General features: G+C 34.5%; 1 protein-coding gene across 1 annotated transcript in view; it reads left to right on the forward strand.

The window, feature by feature from the left end:
- The window catches only part of COL5A2 (collagen type V alpha 2 chain), a 143674-nt gene that overhangs the window by 106234 nt on the left and 16438 nt on the right, over positions 1-21002 (forward strand). The window contains exons 19-41 of the mRNA XM_069491244.1: positions 4581-4679; positions 5196-5240; positions 5349-5447; positions 6658-6711; positions 6955-7062; positions 8107-8160; positions 8688-8786; positions 9282-9335; positions 10049-10147; positions 10257-10310; positions 10410-10463; positions 11720-11773; positions 12513-12566; positions 14188-14232; positions 14555-14653; positions 15628-15735; positions 16021-16074; positions 18423-18476; positions 18691-18744; positions 19166-19219; positions 19635-19742; positions 19855-19908; positions 20443-20496. Coding sequence (XP_069347345.1) covers positions 4581-4679; positions 5196-5240; positions 5349-5447; positions 6658-6711; positions 6955-7062; positions 8107-8160; positions 8688-8786; positions 9282-9335; positions 10049-10147; positions 10257-10310; positions 10410-10463; positions 11720-11773; positions 12513-12566; positions 14188-14232; positions 14555-14653; positions 15628-15735; positions 16021-16074; positions 18423-18476; positions 18691-18744; positions 19166-19219; positions 19635-19742; positions 19855-19908; positions 20443-20496 — 1611 coding nt within the window. The remainder of the gene's footprint in view (positions 1-4580; positions 4680-5195; positions 5241-5348; positions 5448-6657; positions 6712-6954; positions 7063-8106; positions 8161-8687; positions 8787-9281; positions 9336-10048; positions 10148-10256; positions 10311-10409; positions 10464-11719; positions 11774-12512; positions 12567-14187; positions 14233-14554; positions 14654-15627; positions 15736-16020; positions 16075-18422; positions 18477-18690; positions 18745-19165; positions 19220-19634; positions 19743-19854; positions 19909-20442; positions 20497-21002) is intronic.

The raw sequence follows: 21002 nt of genomic DNA on the forward strand, positions 1-21002 counted from the left end.
ACTCTGCACACCCCCCAACCCCCGTTAAAGGAGTGGGCAGGGAAGGTATTTGGTTCTCCATGTGCGAATGGATTCAAGTATTCTGCTGGGATGACTTAAATTTGTAGTGAATCACAATTTGCCCTTTCTCTCAGTACTTTGGGATAAATTCAAGGATTACAGTAGGAAGATATTAAGATTATATTAGCTAAACCAGTGAATAAATTCAAAACACTACTTTAAATTTTAAGCAACACATGTTTGGTGACTTCTCACACCCAGTTTCCCTTTGGCAATCATTTCTTCCTCTTGAAGAAGGAATTTCCTCACAAGATTTTGCTGTACAAAAATGACTGTGGCCACGGGCAGTCATCTTGTCCCTCCAAGCCTGTTTCCTCGTGGAATTTTGTTGAGGATTACACGAGACAATTTATGTTAAACCTTAGCCTAATTCCTGATGCAATAGAGGTTCATGCTTCTTATTAGTAGTGTTATTCAAATTAGATTTAAACAGAAACAAGCGCCCCTGGCAAAAAATCTGTAGCTGCCATTTCAAATATTCTTTGAAATGTGAGAATCATTAAGTCAAATTATTTTGTAAGCTCTCTCTAATATCATCTTTAAACTTTGTGCCACACGAATGGGGCCACTTTAAAATAGTGCCTTAAGTCATTTCATTGCTTTCACTGAGAACTCAACATGTACTCAAGCGAGTGGGATCTTCTTAGGTTCCCCTCTGACTCTGATCTACTCCCTGAAGTCCCAAACTTGCTCCGGCTGACTCTGGCCCCAAATTTTCTATATACCCCCATGAAAACTTGCAAAATACCTTGTCTCTTCATGTGAGATCCTACACCCTCAAAATGAGTTCTGGCTAAGGAAATAAAGAAAGAATACTCACAACGCCTAGGACTATGAATTAGCAGAAAGAGGTTTCTTTCTACTGAAGTTAAACTACACTAGCAATCACTGTTTATACAACTGTTCACTTGCATACTTCCCTCTCCTCCTGGATTTTTGTTGTACTGGTTTTTGGCTAATGAAAACTGGTTAATTAATCTCAAACATCTAGCAAAATTGTTTTTGTCGAAATTTTCCCCATCTTTGTCTTCCCGCCTCTCCCCACACTATAAAATTTCTGAATCTTTGCTTTTGGCTGGGATTCTGCTCTTCCTATAAAGTTCTGCCATGGTCTCTTGCTCTCCGGGTGGAGAATAAACTCCCACATCCAGTTCTTTGCATTTCAGTGAAGGGTAATAGGGACTCAATATGTTTTATTGATACTTATGAGCCTCTTAAAGCTTAGAATATTAGTTTTCCAGGTCCCTCTAGGATTAGATCCATATAGGTACACACTATGCCAGAAAAAATAAAGTAATCAAGTCAAATTTAAATTTCTGATAAACAAAGAATAAACTTTTATTATAAGTGTGTCCCAATTATTGCATGGGAAAAACCACTAAAAGGTATTTGTTGTTTATCTGAATTAAAATTCAACTAGGCATCCTGCATTTATTTGTTCTCTGGATCACTATCTTGGCTTAAAATAATATTTGTTATTAGGTTGCCTTGACCACTTTGCTCTGCTCTTAATGCTGCTTTTAAAAAATATCCTTTAATTTCTGTCAAAGAAGTGGTTTTTTTGTTTTTCATTTAAAAATATATGTGGCTTTTCTTACATCTTGCCAAAAGTTGTCAAGGTCATTAGATGCTTGTGTATGCCCAGGTGTATTTGACTTTACTTTTTTTAAAATTTCAGCATATTATGGGGGTATAAATGTTTAGGTTACATATATTGTCTTTGGCCCACCCGAGTCAGAGGTTCAAGCATGTCCATCCCCCAGACAGTGTGCACTGCACCCATTAGGTGTGAATATACCCATCCCTTCCTTCCCTCTCCCACCTGCCTGACACAAGATGAATGTTATATGTGCACATAAGTGTTGATCAGTTAATACCAATCTGATGGTGAGTATATGTGGTGCTTGTTTTTCCATTCTTGTGATACTTTATTTAGTAGAATGGGCTCCAGCTCTATCCAGGATAATACAAGAGGTGCTAGATCACCATTGTTTTTTGTAGCTGAATAGAACTCCATGGTATACATATACCACATTTTATTAATCTGCTCATGTGTTGATGGGCACTTGGGTTGTTTCACATCTTTGCAATTGTGAATTGTGCTACTATAAACATTCTAGTGCAGATGTCTTTTGTATAGAATGTCCTTTTTTCCTTTGGGTAGATGCCCAGTAATGGGATTGCTGTATCAAATGGTAGTTCTACTTGTATCTCTTTGAGTTGCTTTCCACAGAAGTTGTACTAGTTTGCACTCCCACCAGCAGTTTATGAGTATTTGTATCTCTCTGCATCCATGCCAACATTTATTGTTTTGGGACTTTTTGATAAAGGCCATTCTCACTGGAGATAAGTGATATCTCATTGTGGTTTTGATTTGCATTCCTCTGATGATTAGAGATGTTGAGCATTTTTTCATATGTTTGTTGGCCATTAGTCTATCTTCTTTTGAAAAGTTTCTGTTCATGTCCTTTGCCCACTTCTTGATGAGGTTGTTTGATTTTTTTCTTGCTAATTTTCCTGAGTTCTATATAGATTTTAGTTATCAGCCCTTTATCAGATGTGTAGCATGTGAATATTTTCTCCCATTCTGTAGGTTATCTGTTTGTTCTTGTGATAGTTTCCTTGCCTGTGCAGAAGCTTTTTAATTTGATCAGGTCCCATTTATTTATTTTTGCTGTTGCTGTGATTACCTTTGGGGTCTTGTTCATAAATTCTTTGCTTAGGCCAATGTCTATAAGAGTTTTTCCAACATTTTCTTCTATAATTCTTATAGTTTCATGCCTTAGATCTTCTATCTAGAAAACCCCAAAGATTCTGCCATGAGGCTACTGGAATTGATAAACAAATTCAGCAAAGTCGCAGGTTACAAAATCAATGTACAGGAATCAGAAGCATTCCTATACGCCAACAACAGTCAAACTGAGAACCACATCAAAGACTCAATACCCTTCACAATAGCAACAAAGAAAATAAAATACCTAGGAATATATTTAACTAAGGAGGTGAAAGACCTCTACAGGGAGAACTACAAAACCCTGAGGAAGGAAATAGCAGAAGACATAAACAGGTAGAAAATCATATCGTGCTCATGGGTCAGCAGAATCAACATTGTTAAAATGTCTATACTACCCAAAGTAATCTACAGATTCAATGCAATCCCTATTCAAGTACCAACATCATTTTTCACAGATCTAGAAAAAATAATTCTATGCTTTGTCTGGAACTAGAGAAGATCCTGTATAGCAAAAGCAATCTTAAGCAAAAAGAACAAATTGGGAGGCATCAATTTACCAGACTTCAAGCTATACTACAAGGCTATAGCAACTAAAACAACATGGTACTGGCATAAGAACAGACACATAGACTAATGGAACAGAACTGAGAACCCAGATATAAAATCATCCTCATATAGCCATCTAATCTTTGACAAAACAGACAAAAATATACGCTGGGGAAAAGAATCCTTATTCAATAAATGGTGCTGGGAAAATTGGATAGTCACATGTAGAAGATTGAAACATGATGTGCACCTTTCACCTCTCACAAAAATCAACTCACAGTGGACAATAGACTTAAGTCTATTCCACGTTACTGAATACATGCTTTCTTGAAGGTCAATGGAAATGGATTTTTACAAATCAAATCATATCTTGTGGTATGAAATATGATTTTCTCTATTGTTTATATAGTGAGGAAACAATATCTTGTTTTGTAATGATGGTATGAAATTTTATATAGACTGTTTTTACAGTGAGTCTGACACATTTGGAGAACTATTATCTGAATCCTGCAACACAATATAGCTGATATTTGGTTAAGAAATATTAGGAAATAATTTGGTTATAATTTAGGTTATTCTTTAATAACTGCATCAGGTTTCAATTATGTGGTACATACATTGATACACTTGAAGTGCCTAGGTTTACATTGAACAGAAACAACTCCTGCAAGTGCAGCGGATCTGGTCAATTTTCTTCTCTCATTTGATTTGTGATGTTTAAACAGTCTGAATATACTTCTGCTATTTATACAGAAATGGGCTTGAAAAACTTGAATATTTATCTAAGAACGTATTAAAAGTAAGCTCTGCAGGGATAAGAATATCTATTCTTATTCTTTGAGCTATTTGCTGGTTCCTGGTGTAGAACTATTCTTACTTTTTTTGTAAGAACTAGATTATCTTAAATGTTAAATAGGTAATAACTAAAAAATTCTGATAGATGTGATAAAAAATAATTCTCGATTTTGTAGCAGTTTAGGGGATGGGAACTTAAGCTGACCCTGATGGCTGTGTAGGAATTCTGTAACTGTAGATTGGGGTATGGAAAATATTCCTAGTGAAGAGGCCTCCAGCATCATCAAATAAGGGGGTGGGAAGTGAGTCCCTGATAAACCTGTTTATGCTCTTGATGCCTTTAAATATATGGGTTTAAAATGTAAAATTCCAGATAAGCAATAACTTTGTATAATGCCACTCTTGTATTTTTCTTAAATTAACATTTCCTTTTGCTCTCCTTTAGGGAGAAGCAGGTCCTACTGGGGCACGAGGCCCTGAAGGTCCTCAGGGGCAGAGAGGTGAAACTGGGCCACCAGGTCCAGTTGGCTCTCAAGGTCTTCCTGTAAGTTCCTAGCATGTGTAAGAACTAGCCCAGAAAGCTGGACATTTTTTTTTTATAAAATCCAAACAAATGCATCCTATTTTATTGGTATATAATATTTGTACATATTTACAGGGTATATGTAATATTTTGTTACATGGATAGGAGGATGTGCAATGATCAAGTCAGGATATTTAGAATATCTAACACCTCATGTATTTATCATTTCTATGTGGTGGGAGCATGTTAAGTACTCTTATCTAGGTATTTGGAAATATAACATTGAATATATTCTATTTGAATTCTGAATGATTGCTTAAAACTTATGAAGAAAACACATTTCCCTTGTCAACTCTTCAAGATTTGCCTATTTTATGTAAAAGAATTAGTCAAAAAAGTAATTTTTATGATATAATTATGGTTGATATTTTTTAAAAATTTTCTGCCTCTTCTTGGAAGGTGGATGAACATCTGAATACTACCCCTATGTGCCTAGATATAGCTTAATACTTCCTAAACTTTTCATGTACCCTTTAGGGTGCTGTGGGAACTGATGGTACACCTGGTGCCAAAGGCCCAACGGTGAGTAGCTGCATTTATACTATGTGAAATTCAAAGGGACATGATCCTTATTTACCCTACACTGCTACCTATATCTCTACTCATCATGTCACTCTTGCTATCTGATAGGGCTCTCCGGGTACCTCTGGTCCTCCTGGCTCGGCAGGACCCCCTGGATCTCCGGGACCTCAGGGTAGTACTGGACCTCAGGGAATTCGAGGCCAACCGGTAATGTCCTTTGGAACAACAGCCACCCTTTTAGTATATCCAACTAAGAGTGCCAAGAGTAACAACATGCAATGTGATGCAATGAAACTTAAGATGATATGACTTGTCCAATTGAAGGAAGTGAAGACTGGAGACTTTGTAAAGTGAAGGCTAAATGTTAACTGTGCAATTTAGATGTTTAAACTCTAAGTAGAACATTATTGCAATATGTTATATGTTAGTATTCTTTTATTTAAAATAATAAAATCGTAACTTTATGGTCCATCTCATAGAATTTTATGAATAGTTTAATAACAAGTGTTATGGAAATATTTGGCAAGCCAGTCTGAGGTAATATGGAGGTGTAATAGGGATTTAAAATGACAATTTGGCTAAAAGTGGGTTCAACAGCAATTTCTTGAGAGTTATTCTTGAATGATTCCAATATGTTGTTCATATTGAATGTTTCCATATTTTCACAGAAATTATTTATTAGAAAAAATATTGTGATGAGCCCCATAAGACATAAAAACATTGAGAAGTTGTGCTTATGTAGCTTTTAGCTTGATATATAAAAATAAATATTTAAACAAATATTTTAGGTACTGTTCCAAGTAATGTGGTCATGCTGATAAATTTTTCTTAAGTGCTAGTGACAGATTTATTAAAACACGAGTGTTGCTGATATGTCATGTTGGATTTTACCATTTTCTGAATTTAGTAATCTGATTCCTGCAACATAAACTACAATTGGCATTTAAAGACACATATACACAAAACCCCAGAACACTCCAAAGGCGAAATGCCTGATTTGAAGTTGCCAAATTCCAAATAAATAGAACTTAAATATAAATCTATATCCTAAAATATAGCCAAAGTAGATTTGTCTATAGAAATTGTCATTGTTAGTTCTAATTTTAATTATAAAATTTGAATAACGGAATAATTTTAATTATTCTGCTACACATGATAAAAAACATGATTTTAAAAGTAAAACTCTTGAAGACTACTGTAGAATAAACAAACTGCTATCAACTTATACTGAATTGTATAAAAATTTACACACATTCAACAAGATTTGCAAAATTTTAAAAAACAATTATATTATTCTACTGATTCAGTACAGATTCAGTAGCAGAAAAATTTTAAGGCCTATTCATTGGAATTAATTAGAGCAGGTTTGACTGGCTCAATGTCCTGGTTCTTACAACTATCAATATTTTTATTTTAGGGTGACCCAGGAGTTCCAGGTTTCAAAGGAGAAGCTGGCCCAAAGGGGGAACCAGTAAGCCTTCATTTTTTTAATGATAAGAAGAACGTAATTGTCTAGAAGTGTACTGCTCAAAATGCTCATTTAAAATAATACCAATGAAAATTATAATAGATTGGGATGAAAATAGTTTAATAGTTTAAAATAATATTTACTATATTTTAAAGTTTGTAACTTACATCATTAGATGAGTCTTCCAACCATAACTCACTGGCTGGATGATAATTTCCTGATAACTGTCCTTCTGTTTTTTGATAGGGGCCACATGGTATTCAGGGTCCAATAGGCCCACCTGGAGAAGAAGGCAAAAGAGGTCCCCGAGGTGATCCAGGAACAGTTGGTCCTCCAGGCCCAGTAGGAGAAAGGGTAAAATTGGAATAATAAAATATATTCTTATAGTTGTGGGGGAATTATATGAGTAAGTTTTGGGATAGCAAGAAAAACTAGAACAGTTAAGAGAAATGCTTGCAGGTGCCTTAATCTTTTATTTGCAGTACAATTATCTGTAAGTACGTAGAGCCAACTGTCTAATCACTCTTCATTCATTCAACTAATATTGATTGAATCCCTACTCTATGCCAATTTGAGCTATTTGTGCTTGGGATGCAGCAGTTAACAAGAAGTCTATGGTCCCAGTCCTCATTTAAACAACAGTTTATTTTAGTGGGGAGGTAAAGAATAATCAAGTCAATAGGTTAATAAAAATGTATTTATACATTTTAATAAGTGCCATGTACACTTATTAAATAATGGGGTGACATGTTGGAGAGTAACTATGGGTATATGACAGTGGTGTAATGTTAGATTAGGGGGTCAGGAAATAGAGTCCTCTGAGAAGATAGCATTTTAGCTGAAACCTGACGATGAGGATTACCAGCAAGAGAAATTAGGAGAAAGAATATTCTTAGCAGAGGAGAAAGCAAATGTAAAGCTGGGAGCCCTGAAAGGACTAGATAATTTTAAACATCAGAAGATGTAGCTGTGACTGGAGTATAATGAAACAGGTCTGAAAATAAAAACAATAATCTCAACATTTATATAGAGCTTTAGAGAACACAAAGGGCTTCACATACAAGATGACATTAATGCATGTTATTGTTGACATTTTGATTGCTTTAGATGGTACCTTTGCATCTCATATCTAGATATCAGTTTTTCTCTATGTTTTTTACAATGAATTGTTATAGTATTTCTTGATTTCAAGAATTATTTGGCTTTGTATTTACATAGTTTTCAAAATTTAAAATTTATTCTATGTATTCAATTTTATATATATACATATGCATATATATATCCATATTAGGTTGATCACAGCTCCTAAAACTTTATAGTACTAAAAATAAAAATTACCTATTTATTATATATTACAAAATTATCAATAAATAAGAATCATATTTTGATTGTTTGTAGGGTGCTCCTGGCAATCGTGGTTTTCCAGGCTCTGATGGTTTACCTGGACCAAAGGTGAGGGTACCCCAGCAATGTTGATACTCATGTGGGTGGTGGTCCCAAAGATGCCATTTTCCAGCATGGTGATCTAGCTGTGGTTCACATAGGTCCAGATCCAGAAATGAGATGGACACAGATGTCAGGCTTAACCCAAACCCCTGTTGTGTAATTTCTGCATTAAGAGGTGTAGGGGAGAAGGAAAATAATGGGGAAATATAAGAGCTTTTTTTCAGACTTTTCAGTGTATATATGTATGTTCCCTTTAGTTGGAAATTTAGACTCTTTGAATATTCTGGTTTTAAAAAATCTGAATTATTGGAGTGAAGCTCTAAACACTTTTATCAGTTAATGATGAAAAACTACTATTATGCAGGGAGTCCAAATTAGAACAAAATGTGCAGTGACATTGTGTTCAAAGTCTGTAACTTCTCTGACAAAATATTTGTATATTAGTGCCTTGATTTGTAAAACTATAATTTTACTTATGCTTGTTTTTGTTTTCCTTGAACATTTTTCTGACATACCTGCTTTGTTTGGCACAGGGTGCTCAAGGAGAGCGGGGTCCTGTAGGTTCTTCAGGACCTAAAGGAGGCCAGGGGGATCCAGGACGGCCAGGTGAACCTGGGCTTCCAGGTGCTCGGGTAAGGACATGGCAGTTGTTTGTGGCATCAGCCCAGGAGAAATGCCCCTGAGCATGCTTTGAAGGCTTGCTTTGTTTGTTTTTAAATTTAGTTTGCTTTATCAACTTGGAATATTTCTTTGTTTTTATGGTTTTGACCTGATTCATTATTTTTTAAATACTGATTTGTTTTTTATCTTGTATAGAAAACACAGTAACTTCTAGTCTCTCTTTCTCAAAGGAATATGCATTAATAGCTTTACCACTTGGCATTAGAAAAAAATCCTGTGTGTCAATCTTTATAATTATTCTTTCCTTGCTAACAGACAACTTGTTTGATTTTTAGCAGAGCATTCCTGATAAATACTATTTTAACAAAATATCACTTGAAAATTTATTGGAACTATGAGATTGCCCTTCCATTCAGTTGTCAACAATGCAACGCTATTTTTCCTCTTTAGAATCTTTATTTCAATTGCAGGTCAGCAGTAAACTGACAATTGCTTTTCATTTTCAGGGTCTGACGGGAAATCCTGGTGTTCAAGGTCCTGAAGGAAAACTTGGACCTTTGGTAAGTAATTTAAACAAATGTCCACGACCATTAATATTTTTCAGTAGACGTGCGACTTAAATGATATTTATTTGAGGTTAATGTTATTGATCATGTGGATGCTTATCATGTTCACATATTTAAAATGTCTCCTGGAAGCAAATTCTTAGTATCTGTATATTTTCACATTGACCAAAATATAAATCAAATTTTATTGAGATCAATGTTTGAGATTGAAATTGCTTTCCTGACATCAGTGAAAAAGCTGAAATGATGTATTTTTCAATATTGGTGAAACTTTTTAGAAATATTATCATTTCTTGATATCCTTCTAATTTCAGATGTTTAAGAGATAAGTAGGTATGAATTCTGACAGTTTATATATTCCAAGCCCTTTCCTTATACTGCATTGTGAAATAGAAGTCCTGAATTTTCATTACCACAAACCAGAATAAATGAAAGAAGAGAGAAACGTTTATCCTATTATTATGAGAGAGTCAGGAGATGTGAGGATGAGGCTTATGTCTAAAATAAGAATAAAATCTCTGTTCTAAATACTAAAAATACTTCAGTGGTTTTTAAAAAACCATTCAACTGTTCTGATTCATTAAGATAAAAAATAGAATAATTTAAAATTTATGTAACTTATTATTGTGAGCAAGGCAAGTGGCAGTTTGGGCGGTGAGATATTTAGAATTTATGTGACACTTACATGGCTCCTGTCAATTCTGTAGGGGGCTCCAGGAGAAGACGGCCGTCCAGGTCCTCCAGGCTCCATAGGAATCAGGGGGCAGCCTGGGAGTATGGGTCTTCCAGGCCCCAAAGGTAGCAGTGTGAGTACAGTGTATAATCTGTTTGCCATCCCATCATAATCCTCCTTTGGAGCAGGTATGTTTTTACCAAACTGATTGAATTTTTGGAATGGGTTCATTTATTCTTCAGGGTGACCCTGGGAAACCTGGAGAAGCAGGAAATGCTGGTGTTCCTGGGCAGAGGGTAAAAACACATTTTCTGCTAAAGAAAAAATATATATATAAAACTGTCCAAATTCTCATGCATGGCCTCACCTCACAAATTATCTCTGTGTGATACTAGGGAGCTCCTGGAAAAGATGGTGAAGTTGGCCCTTCTGGTCCTGTGGGCCCCCCGGTATGTGATCTTGTAGCAAGAATGTATTTATACATTGTATTTTTCAATGATATTGGTTCAAGACTTTACTTATGAATAAGTTCCAAGGAAAGTAAATAAAACTGTATGGGATTAAATAATTTCAGTTATAGATTTTCTTTTGATTCCTGTGATATGGTGTCTTCTGTCTTTTTTAATATAATGATTCGTCTTTTCTTTTTAAACTTTTAAAATCTGTTGGAAAAGGCTTCCTCATTATCTTTACATGTCACAGTTGAAGAGTATATCAACTGAGGAAAATAGTTTTTGACAAATATTGTATAATATTTTTATTTAAAATAGTTAAATACTGAATTATACCTACCTTCTTCCAATAATGTATCTTATATAAAAATTTATTTAAGCCATTTTTGAGAAGGTAAAGGGATAATATTTATCCTTTGAGGTTATATCTTCATTGCAGGATTTTAAAATTAAGCGTTTATTGAAAAAACACTTGACATAATTTATTTGTTTTGGGGTGGGGCAGTTTAAATATCTTTCTAAAATATTTGCTTTCTTTAGTCTTTCTAGTTTTGAAGTCTTCATTAATAATTCTTATGACACTTAGAAATAAACTACAATACAAATGTTATCCTTTTAAATTAGATGTACAAAAGTAATACATTTTTCCATATTCAATTTTCACATAATTTTACTGTTGCCTCCAGATATTTTATGTTTAGATAAAAAAATAAATACATTTTATCAGTCATTTCATTGGCTTTTGAAAATACAATATTTTCTTTCTTCTTTTTTTTTTTTTTTTGAGACAGAGTCTCACTCTGTTGCCCAGGCCTGAGTGCTGTAGCATCAGCCTAGCTCACAGCAACCTCAAACTCCTGGGCTCAAGCGATCCTCCTGCCTCAGCCTCCCAAGTAGCTGGGACTACAGGCATGTGCCACCAAGCCCGGCTAATTTTTTCTCTATATATTTTTAGTTGTCCATATCATTTCTTTCTATTTTTAGTAGAGACGGGATCTTGCTCTTGCTCAGGCTGGTCTTGAACTCCTGAGCTCAAATGATTCACCTGCCTCGGCCTCCCAGAGTGCTAGAATTACAGACGTGAGCCACCACGTCCGGCCCCTACAATATTTTCTTACCTGCAGGGACTTCAAACAATACTACTAGATGACTTTTAAAACTAGTTTGTTACCTGGCTAAAATGTGTATGTGTACTAATAGCTTTACCACTTGGCACTAGCTGCATTCATGATTTCCTTTCCTTCGTGACTTAGGGTCTAGCTGGAGAAAGAGGAGAACAGGGACCTCCAGGCCCCACTGGCTTTCAGGTACGCACTAATTCAATTTTCCATTTCTTCATTCATTAACTAAAATGCTTTTTTAAAACATAAAAAGATATGGTCAAATGATGTGAAATTCTACCATTTCCAAAAAAAGTAATCCCTCTTTTAGTAGATATAGGATAGACATTTGTATAAAATCAAACATTTTTATTCAAAGAAAAGGAATGAACTTACCTAAAACATTGATGAAACTCCAAAACTATTAACAAAACAATGAAAAATAATAAACAATAGTAAAAAGATATCAGGAATAAAATTTTCCTGGTATCACAACAAAGTTTAAGTCTGATCTAGTTTTACTGGCATAGTGACTAAAAGTCTTTATTGAACAAATTTTCATGATTTATCTACATATATTGGTATGTATATTATGTAATAGCAGGGATAATCATAATTTGTGAAAAGAGCTTTTTGGACTTAATTTAATATTCTAGCAGTCTCAAATATTGTTCTCAGAGTCACAAAAATTCTACAAGTGTGAAGAACTTCCTGTTATATTGTTATTTCTTTTTTGCTAAGTGGTGTCCAAATAAAAATCTAACCTTATAAATTGACTAGCTTCTGTGCTTTGTTAGAAGTAGCTTTTTTTACATTTCTGAACAGTATCTTTTGCTTGAAGATATAGTCATGGAGACTGCATGAATTATAAAAGGTGAACTATTAATACTGGTAGTCTATTAAACTTTCATAGATTTACAATTTTATTTTCTTACTTTTGTTTTAGGGGCTTCCTGGTCCTCCAGGGCCTCCTGGGGAAGGTGGAAAACCAGGTGATCAGGTAAGTGTTTGAGTAATAGTAATAGCAATGCTACAAATTGCTGGCTCATAGTATCATTTTTTATGAGTGAGGCTCTGTTCTGGTTTTCTTTACATGTATTATCTCTGAATCCTCAAAACAACGCCATGTACTATGTACTCTTATAATCTCTGTTTTACAGATAAGGAAAACAGGCACACAGATGTTAGATAATTTTCCCAAAGTCACAAAGCTGATATGATTTGAACCTAGATCATCTGCTTCCCAAGACTGTGTTCTTAATCACTAAAATATACTTTTCCATAACTATAGAGTTTTACTGGAGTATTTATAAACAATTATGGACAGATATTAACCACTTTATTTCTGTCATTTTGCTGGTATATCAATTTACTTATTTTTCTGTGTGTGATTCATTTGCTTGTTTAACCATTCAATAAATATTTCCTGAACATTCTTTGTACTTGATTCTACTAAGCATGGCCTTAACTGGCTGAACAAAATGGATATGGACCTTGCCTTTATACTACAGTATAGTAGGAGATGGAGAGAATAAAAAGACAATTTTAATAACAGTATGTTCTATTAATAAATGCTATGATAGGGGCAGTACTATGTGTATGGAAACATAAAAGCTGCTCCTAATTCAGCCTTGGGGGGTTTCCTAAGACAAAATAATATCTTGTATGAGTTATGAAGAATGAATGTTGTTAAAGGTGGAGGAGAAAAGGTATGTAAATACTTCCTGAAACGAGAAGAACAGGTGCAAAGGCTTTCAGTTTAAGGCGCTGCGAAAAGTTTACTAAATCAGGAGTGAGTAGTACAACTTGATGAGGGCAGAGAGGAGGCTGGAGGGTTAAATCAGGGGCCAGATTATGGATGGTCTTAATTTGGGTCTAATTTGTCCCACATCATTAGAGTAATGGGAAACTGATCAAGGGCTTTAAGGAGGGAATAATATGATCAGATTTGGATTTAGGAAGATCATGCCACAGTGAGGACCATCAATTTCAGGGGATAAGCTTGGAGACCTACTTGATAAAATAATCATCTTTATCAGAGACAGAAGTTTCAAAATGACAACTTTCTGTTAGTTAAGAACAAACTGAAACTTTTGTAGACACGTCTGCATTAGATTGAGCCCACGATTCCTAGTAGAATGCTTTGTCTGTTTCATAGGCTCAAGAAAGATTTACTAAATTGAATAGGATTGAATTGGTTCTATTTAAAGGATAAGCTCTTCATTGTTTTTTATATCACTTTCCTCTATTTAAACTTTTTCATGTTCCATTAGGAAATAGGCATTTAGCATGTATTTTCTGTCTCTAAAAATACTAATGCACTGTCTTTGTGAAATAATACTTTGCATGTTCTCATTGCCAAAAATCAAGCATTCAGGTATAATATTTTTATATTTAATATATATTTTTAATGTTTTCTGGAAAAATGTTTCCATCTAAATATATGATATTCTATCATTTATAAAAATATACATATTTTTCTTTCTTTAATATTGTGGACTTATTCAGCTTTCTAATGCACATTAAAAGAAATTAGGTATATGATATGGGAAAATTTCTAATAAATGTCTAAAAGCTGGCTCAAAGCTTTTGCTCCATTTGAAAATAAAATGTATTTATAGGGTGTTCCTGGAGATCCTGGAGCAGTTGGCCCATTAGGACCTAGAGTAAGTATTTTTTTCCTTTGTGATTAATTTTGTTTCCCACAGGGTTCAGTTTAAAAAGGAATCGTTTATCTTAAACTGGGATTTATTTTAAACATTAAATTCTTCTACCAGATAAAAATCAATCTTATGAGAAATATTTTGTCCTGTGAAACTGGCATTACCTTGCTTCAAGTTTATTTCTTATCACTAAGTTAGAAAATTGAGCTTTAGTAATGGCTCAATCCTAAATTTTCCCCCAGTAGAAGACATTTTTTTAAGAACAATTTTAAACCCATTTTTAGACCAAGTATTAAGATTATTTCACATTCCAATGTTGTGCTAGGGAGAACGAGGAAATCCTGGGGAAAGAGGAGAACCAGGAATAACTGGACTCCCTGGTGAGAAGGGAATGGCTGGAGGACACGGTCCTGATGGTCCAAAAGTAAGTGCTGTAGGATCTCATATTTTAAAATGTTCCGAAACAACTGTGCAATAAACATATGCTGGTACTAGAGTCCATTTCTCTTGTTTTCACAAGGCAATTTGATTATATCATTTTCTTTTTCAACAAATATTTAATGAGCACCTAGTAGGCTTTTTTCTTACAACTAAAGAGTTAGCTAAAAAGAAAACTCTCTTCTTTGTGATGCGGATTATGGTTTAAGTCCACATGGTGATACATTCTCATATACAAACACATTCCTCATGTTTATATTAATTTTATTAATGGCTTCCTTGAATAAACAGAGGCAAGAAATAGAAAATTGCATAATCTGTTAGGAGGTTTTCCTAATCATATGCTCCATTTTCCTTGTCTCAAGTTCCACAATCCTATTTACTGCATATATGAAAATATATAGGCATGAGTCAGTACCCTTTCCTTTTGAGAACCGTTTTGTGATGGGTAGAAGATAATGTGGCCAACTTCAAAATAAACAGTTGAAGTAGAATTTTTTCATGATCATATAACATGAGATCTCTTATCATCTTCAGGGTCCAGAGTGATTGATAATGTCTACTTAAATTTCATCACTAAATTAGCCTGTAAGCCAGCTTAATATACAGATTGATTAAAGACAGAATGAAACATTTCTCTAAATGTAATGTATTCTTTCTTTATTAGTATCTATTATGATGTTTTATCCCCTTTCCAACAAAGTGGAAAAAAAGCACCTCTAATCATTTTTATTTGAATTAGTGGTCAGTTTACTCTAAAGAGAAAAGTTGAAAACAAAGCAACCATCAAAAGCAAATCTGATTTAATTTCAAAAAGATCAACTCAGAGATAACTTTCCCAAATGAAAAAATGAGCATTAGATCAAAATATATGAGATTGCTGACATTCAACTCTTTTTAACCCACTAAATTAGTGATTTTATGTGGTTCAATCATAATATATTGGTATGGTCATTTTAGGGCAGTCCAGGTCCATCTGGGACCCCTGGAGATACAGGCCCACCAGGTCTTCAAGGTATGCCAGGAGAAAGAGGAATTGCAGGAACTCCTGGCCCCAAGGGTGACAGAGTAAGTCTGATTTTTTTTTTTTTTCAGTTCGTTTATTTAGACATTCTACTGATAATGATTTCCTGAGCAGGCTTTTACTTCTACCATCCTAAGCCACTAGTCATTCATTGATTCATTCTTTTAATAAATATTTATCAAAGAAATGCACAATGTCTGACACTGTTCTAGGCTCAAGGGGACACAGCTAACGACATGGCAGTTATGACTTTGCCGTCATGAAGCTTCCATGTAAGTGCGGAAAAGAGACAATTAGATGAATAAATGGTGCTTTTTGTGTTTTCCCAGGGTGGCATAGGAGAGAAAGGTGCTGAAGGCACAGCTGGAAACGATGGTGCTAGAGTAAGTCAAAGCATTTCTTTTTTAGCTGGGCTGGGAACCAACATTACATTATCCTATGAATTTGCATGAACTTTTCAAAATAAAGTGAATCACATTTTCTTGGTATTCAGCATGTGGAGAATGATGACCTTTGAGATTTGATGTTGCTCCACCATGGATACTCATTTGCTTACCCTGAATTAGACAGAGCCAAAAAATAAAGTCATTATTGAGAGACCCAAATAAAACACATATTTATTGCCTATGAAATAGATGCTTTAAGGGGTGGGGTCCTTCTTTATCTCTATTACCTTTTAATTTCATATTTAATGTTTTTTTCTGTTAAAATATTGCTCCAATAAGCTGGCTTAGGTCTCATTCCAGCATAGGCAAGTAGAGGAGTCCCTGAAACTGTTATAAGTATTTCTCAGTATACTGGATGTTTGGGGTGAGAAATTTACTGCACAGTGAGTCATCATGAATGCTTTTATCAAAAAAAAAAGAGTTTGAATAATGAATGTCAAGAAGGATGGTTGACCCAAAACAGAGTTTAATGTCATGTCACAAACAGACATTTAACAAACTTTAGGTCTTCAAAATTAGAATGCATTTACAATTCAAAGGGCAATCAGACTAGAAGGACAACATATTTTCAGACGTAAATGATTTTGTCATGTAGGAGTGATTAGTCACAGTGGCTCAAACGTCCAACGTTTCCTAGACTAGAGCTTGATATTTGATGAAAAGTTTCTGTCTCAGTGTGACATGGTTTGCTGTTAGTTCTCATGTTGTGCCCTAGCAATAGCAGTTGCACCATAAATACAAGGTCACATTGAGACATTGTGAATACATTGGTTATATTAGCTTTTGATTAAGAAAATTCAGTGAAATGTAGGAAAAGTTTACCTTAATGGTAATTATACATTTTTTTATGTTTATGAAAAATTAAATTAAGTTTGAAACAGTTTAGCAAATTATGAACAAAAGATATCTCTGGTCTTTTAGTTAAATCTAATATTTGATTTCAAAAATGGTCTAAGTAAATCTGGTATATTTTTTGTACTTTATATCATGAATGTTCTGGAGTGCATAGTGAGTAATGCAGTACTGTCTGAAGGAGTGATGCATTGACAGATTATTTTAAGGGGAAATCCAAAATACTTATCTACTGTGCCTCTGAACTAACTTTGAAAAGGCAGCATAACCAGATCAGGGCATCGGCAACAACTGCTTTATTTTTAAAGAGGGCAATACCTTGTTCAGGAAAGAAACAGAACAGAGCATTTACTGTCATCTTATAGTAAGGGAAAAAATGAGTAACATGTTTTCTCTGTGTGAAAAGAGTCTGTGAATACGAGTAATGAAGTGCTTTTATAGTTAATCAAATCGTTTAAGGAAGTGTCTAAGTAAATTATTGGAAGAATATTGTTCTACTCTAGATCCAGAGAATAGAAGAACACAGTCTTCTCATGTTCTTGTCAAAAATATAAAATTAAAAAGTTATTTTTGTGTCTTAAATTTCTTCAGTAATACGTACAGAAATTAAATGATCAGAGAATGTTTGGGCTGCATATGAAGCGGCAATACACAAATATCAGATAGAGAACTTGTTTTAGAAAGGACTCCAATCTAGTCCAGTCACGCTTGACTACATGTCAAGAGCCCGGTGGTGTCCCCAGGTGGTAGCTCTCCTATGCTCTAAGTGTAAAGGACTTCATTAACGTGGCTGGGTGGTGACACTCCTTTTCATCTCAAAAGAATGAAGAAAATTAAGCCAGGCTCGAAGGTGATGCCTGTAGTCCCAGCTACATTCTTTTACAGGAAGTATCATAGCCACTGCACGTCAGCTTGGGCAATAGGTAAACTCTGTCTCAAAAAATAAAATAAAATAAAAAGAAGAAGAAAACCAAATACTTTAGCACATAGTTTGCTATTATAATAATAGCATATAATTTGGCTACTATAATTAAAGAATAAACTATTCTATGCAAAAAAGAAAGCTCCTTTTTAACCTATGCTCAAATTGCAAAATCAATATCAGCAAAATTAAATAGGCTAAGAAAGATAGAATCATTGTAGAAGAATAGCATTAATTTAACCCTGATGTTTGAAGACGATTTTATGTATGCATGAGTTGAGTTGGATAAAAGAAATTAAAACATTCTGTAGAGAAAAAGACAGTTAAAATGGTTTGAGACTAGTCAGAAAAATCTTGAAAATATACAGATTATGTAATTTACAATAGATAACGATTTGCAAAAGCAGCCGAGTTACAACAAAATAGTCCCTTGTCTTTTATTTGTTTGCTTGAGTATGACGATTCCTGTACATTTTTTCCCTCAATGTAGCGATGTTCTGTTAATTAACAGGGTCTTCCAGGTCCCTTGGGCCCTCCAGGTCCTGCAGGTCCCACTGGAGAAAAGGTAAGTTTTAAGTTGTTACTCTACGCACTCAAAACCATGAGGCCTGAGTGCTGGCTCGTTCATAAAGCTTCCTCTCTTGTAACATGTGGTGGCTGAGCGGGTCATTTCGGAGGTTCTCCCCCACTATCTGCCCCCTCACGGTGCCCAGTATCCTACACTTGTACTGTTTTTTGCTACTGCTTTGGACAATAACCATCTAAAATCTGCCTTCTAGGGTGAACCTGGTCCTCGAGGTTTAGTTGGCCCTCCTGGCTCCCGTGGCAACCCTGTAAGTGACAGTATGTTGATGTGCTTTAGTGTGAGATTAAGTGAAAAAAAAACCTCATCATTTTGTTTTGATATTTATATAAAACCATGCCTGTTGATTTAAGCTATTTATAATTTCCTGGTTTTTAACTTTTACTTTTCTAATTAAACTTAAAAAAACTATCTGTAATACAATCTATTAAGTCTAGGTAGGCAACTTGTTTACTAAATAATTAAGAGGCTTCTTTCCTACTTCTGACACTGGGAATTTTGTTCTATGACCTATATGTTTATATCACCCTTAAGGGTCTTCCTCAAGAAATATGTGTAATTTCTCTCTATATAAATGTCAAACTATGCCAAATTTATATAATTGTATTATAAAATGCTGTTCCAATTTAGAATAATGTGTGGAAGCTACAGTAATCTTTGCCTTCTCCTAGGGTTCTCGTGGTGAAAATGGTCCAACTGGGGCTGTTGGGTTTGCTGGACCCCAGGTATAATTTTCAAATATTCCTCATTTACAAATGAATACTCCTCTTGTTACCATGATGAGGTTAATGGGGTTAATGATCATTGCCTTATGTTTTGAAGGTATATTAAGAATTCTACAAAGTTTATGGTTTTCTAAGCAATACTATCATTTTCAATACATTTTTCATAGACTGGCACCAAAATGGGTGTTTGCATTATTTGAGCTCATATACTTATTTTTTGTAATAAAAATATGGTGGGATAGCTTATTGTTGAGGCTTTCTTCAAAGATCTCATCTGGGCATTTTTTTCCTACTGTGCTTTAATATAAACCACCATTTCACAATATATGATTAAATGATATGTGAATAATAATTACTATGAAATAATTTGTTTATAAGTCTTAAATCAGTTGCTTGTTTGCACAATTGTGTACAGGGTCCTGATGGGCAGCCTGGAGTAAAAGGTGAACCTGGAGAGCCAGGACAGAAGGGAGATGCAGGTTCTCCTGGACCGCAGGGGCTGGCGGGGTCCCCTGGCCCTCATGTAAGTTTAAAAAAAAAAGTCACAACTTGAGTACAGTGTCTAATGTTTGCAGTGTGTATTCAACCTATTTTGCTTTACTGCAGTGCTCTGTTGTTTGTTTCTTTCTATTTAGGGTCCTAATGGTGTTCCTGGACTAAAAGGGGGCCGAGGAACCCAGGGTCCACCCGTAAGTTGGTTTGATGCCCTGGGAATCATGCACAGCTAGTTCCAGATATTTAGTGTGTCCTCCTCATGTAAAAGTTAATCTTTGTATGAGCAGTAATAAAAAATTGCTTGTGTCAACTATACCGTAATGCAAAGGACCCTTAACTTAGATGAAGATTTGGGTTCAAATCAGTTTTGTAATTTTGGGGACCCAGCTGCCTCATATGTAATATAAATAATGTATTACCTATGTAAAGGGGTGAATGAATAATGTGAAAGCACTTTATATAATTCAATTGTATAAAATATTAATGTGATTCTAGTCCTACTTGTGTATATTCAAGATAAATGAAAAGTAGAAAGACAAAAATAGTTGCCCTTCCTACTAATTAATCTAGATTCATTTCCAAAAATATAGAATGCATGAGATGAAAAAATATATTGGTCACAACATAGAAGGAAATCTAAAGGCCTAAGACTTTTTGTGAAAAAATAGATTTCAGGAAAATATGTTAACTATTATTTAAAAATTGCTCATATGAGATTATATTACTAGGGTGCTACAGGATTTCCTGGTTCTGCTGGCAGAGTTGGACCTCCAGGCCCTCCTGTAAGTCAACTCAGTGATTCAAGTCATTGATGGTGGAGTAATGACACACACAGACACACACACACACATATATATGAGAATTATTATTTGTTCTTTTATTTAATCCCTTAGTGCTTTGTTTTACTGTTTAACAACTCTTATCCCAATAATTTATGCTAGTATTTCATCAAAGCAAGTTCATATTTAATAATCCAATATTTCTTAGAGGAGCTTATTTGCAAGTTCTTTTTAGTCCCAATGTTTGACTGTTATTCCATTATTCCATTTAGGTACTAAATACTTAACAGTATTATGTGCTGATAATCATCCCCTTCAGTTAGGAAGCTTTTCTGAAACTTTCTTTAACAAATATTATTCTTTTATTATATGATCAAGTCAGACAGAATAAAATATTATATATTCATTGTTTGGAGTACAGCCTTAAATAAGTTTGAAAATTCAAGTCAATTTCACCACTTTTTTGATAATGATTCATAAGCAATTGTCTGCAAATGATATTTAGATCT

This window comes from Eulemur rufifrons, chromosome 1 (genome assembly GCF_041146395.1).
Source record: "Eulemur rufifrons isolate Redbay chromosome 1, OSU_ERuf_1, whole genome shotgun sequence".
NCBI classification, from domain to species: domain Eukaryota; kingdom Metazoa; phylum Chordata; class Mammalia; order Primates; family Lemuridae; genus Eulemur; species Eulemur rufifrons.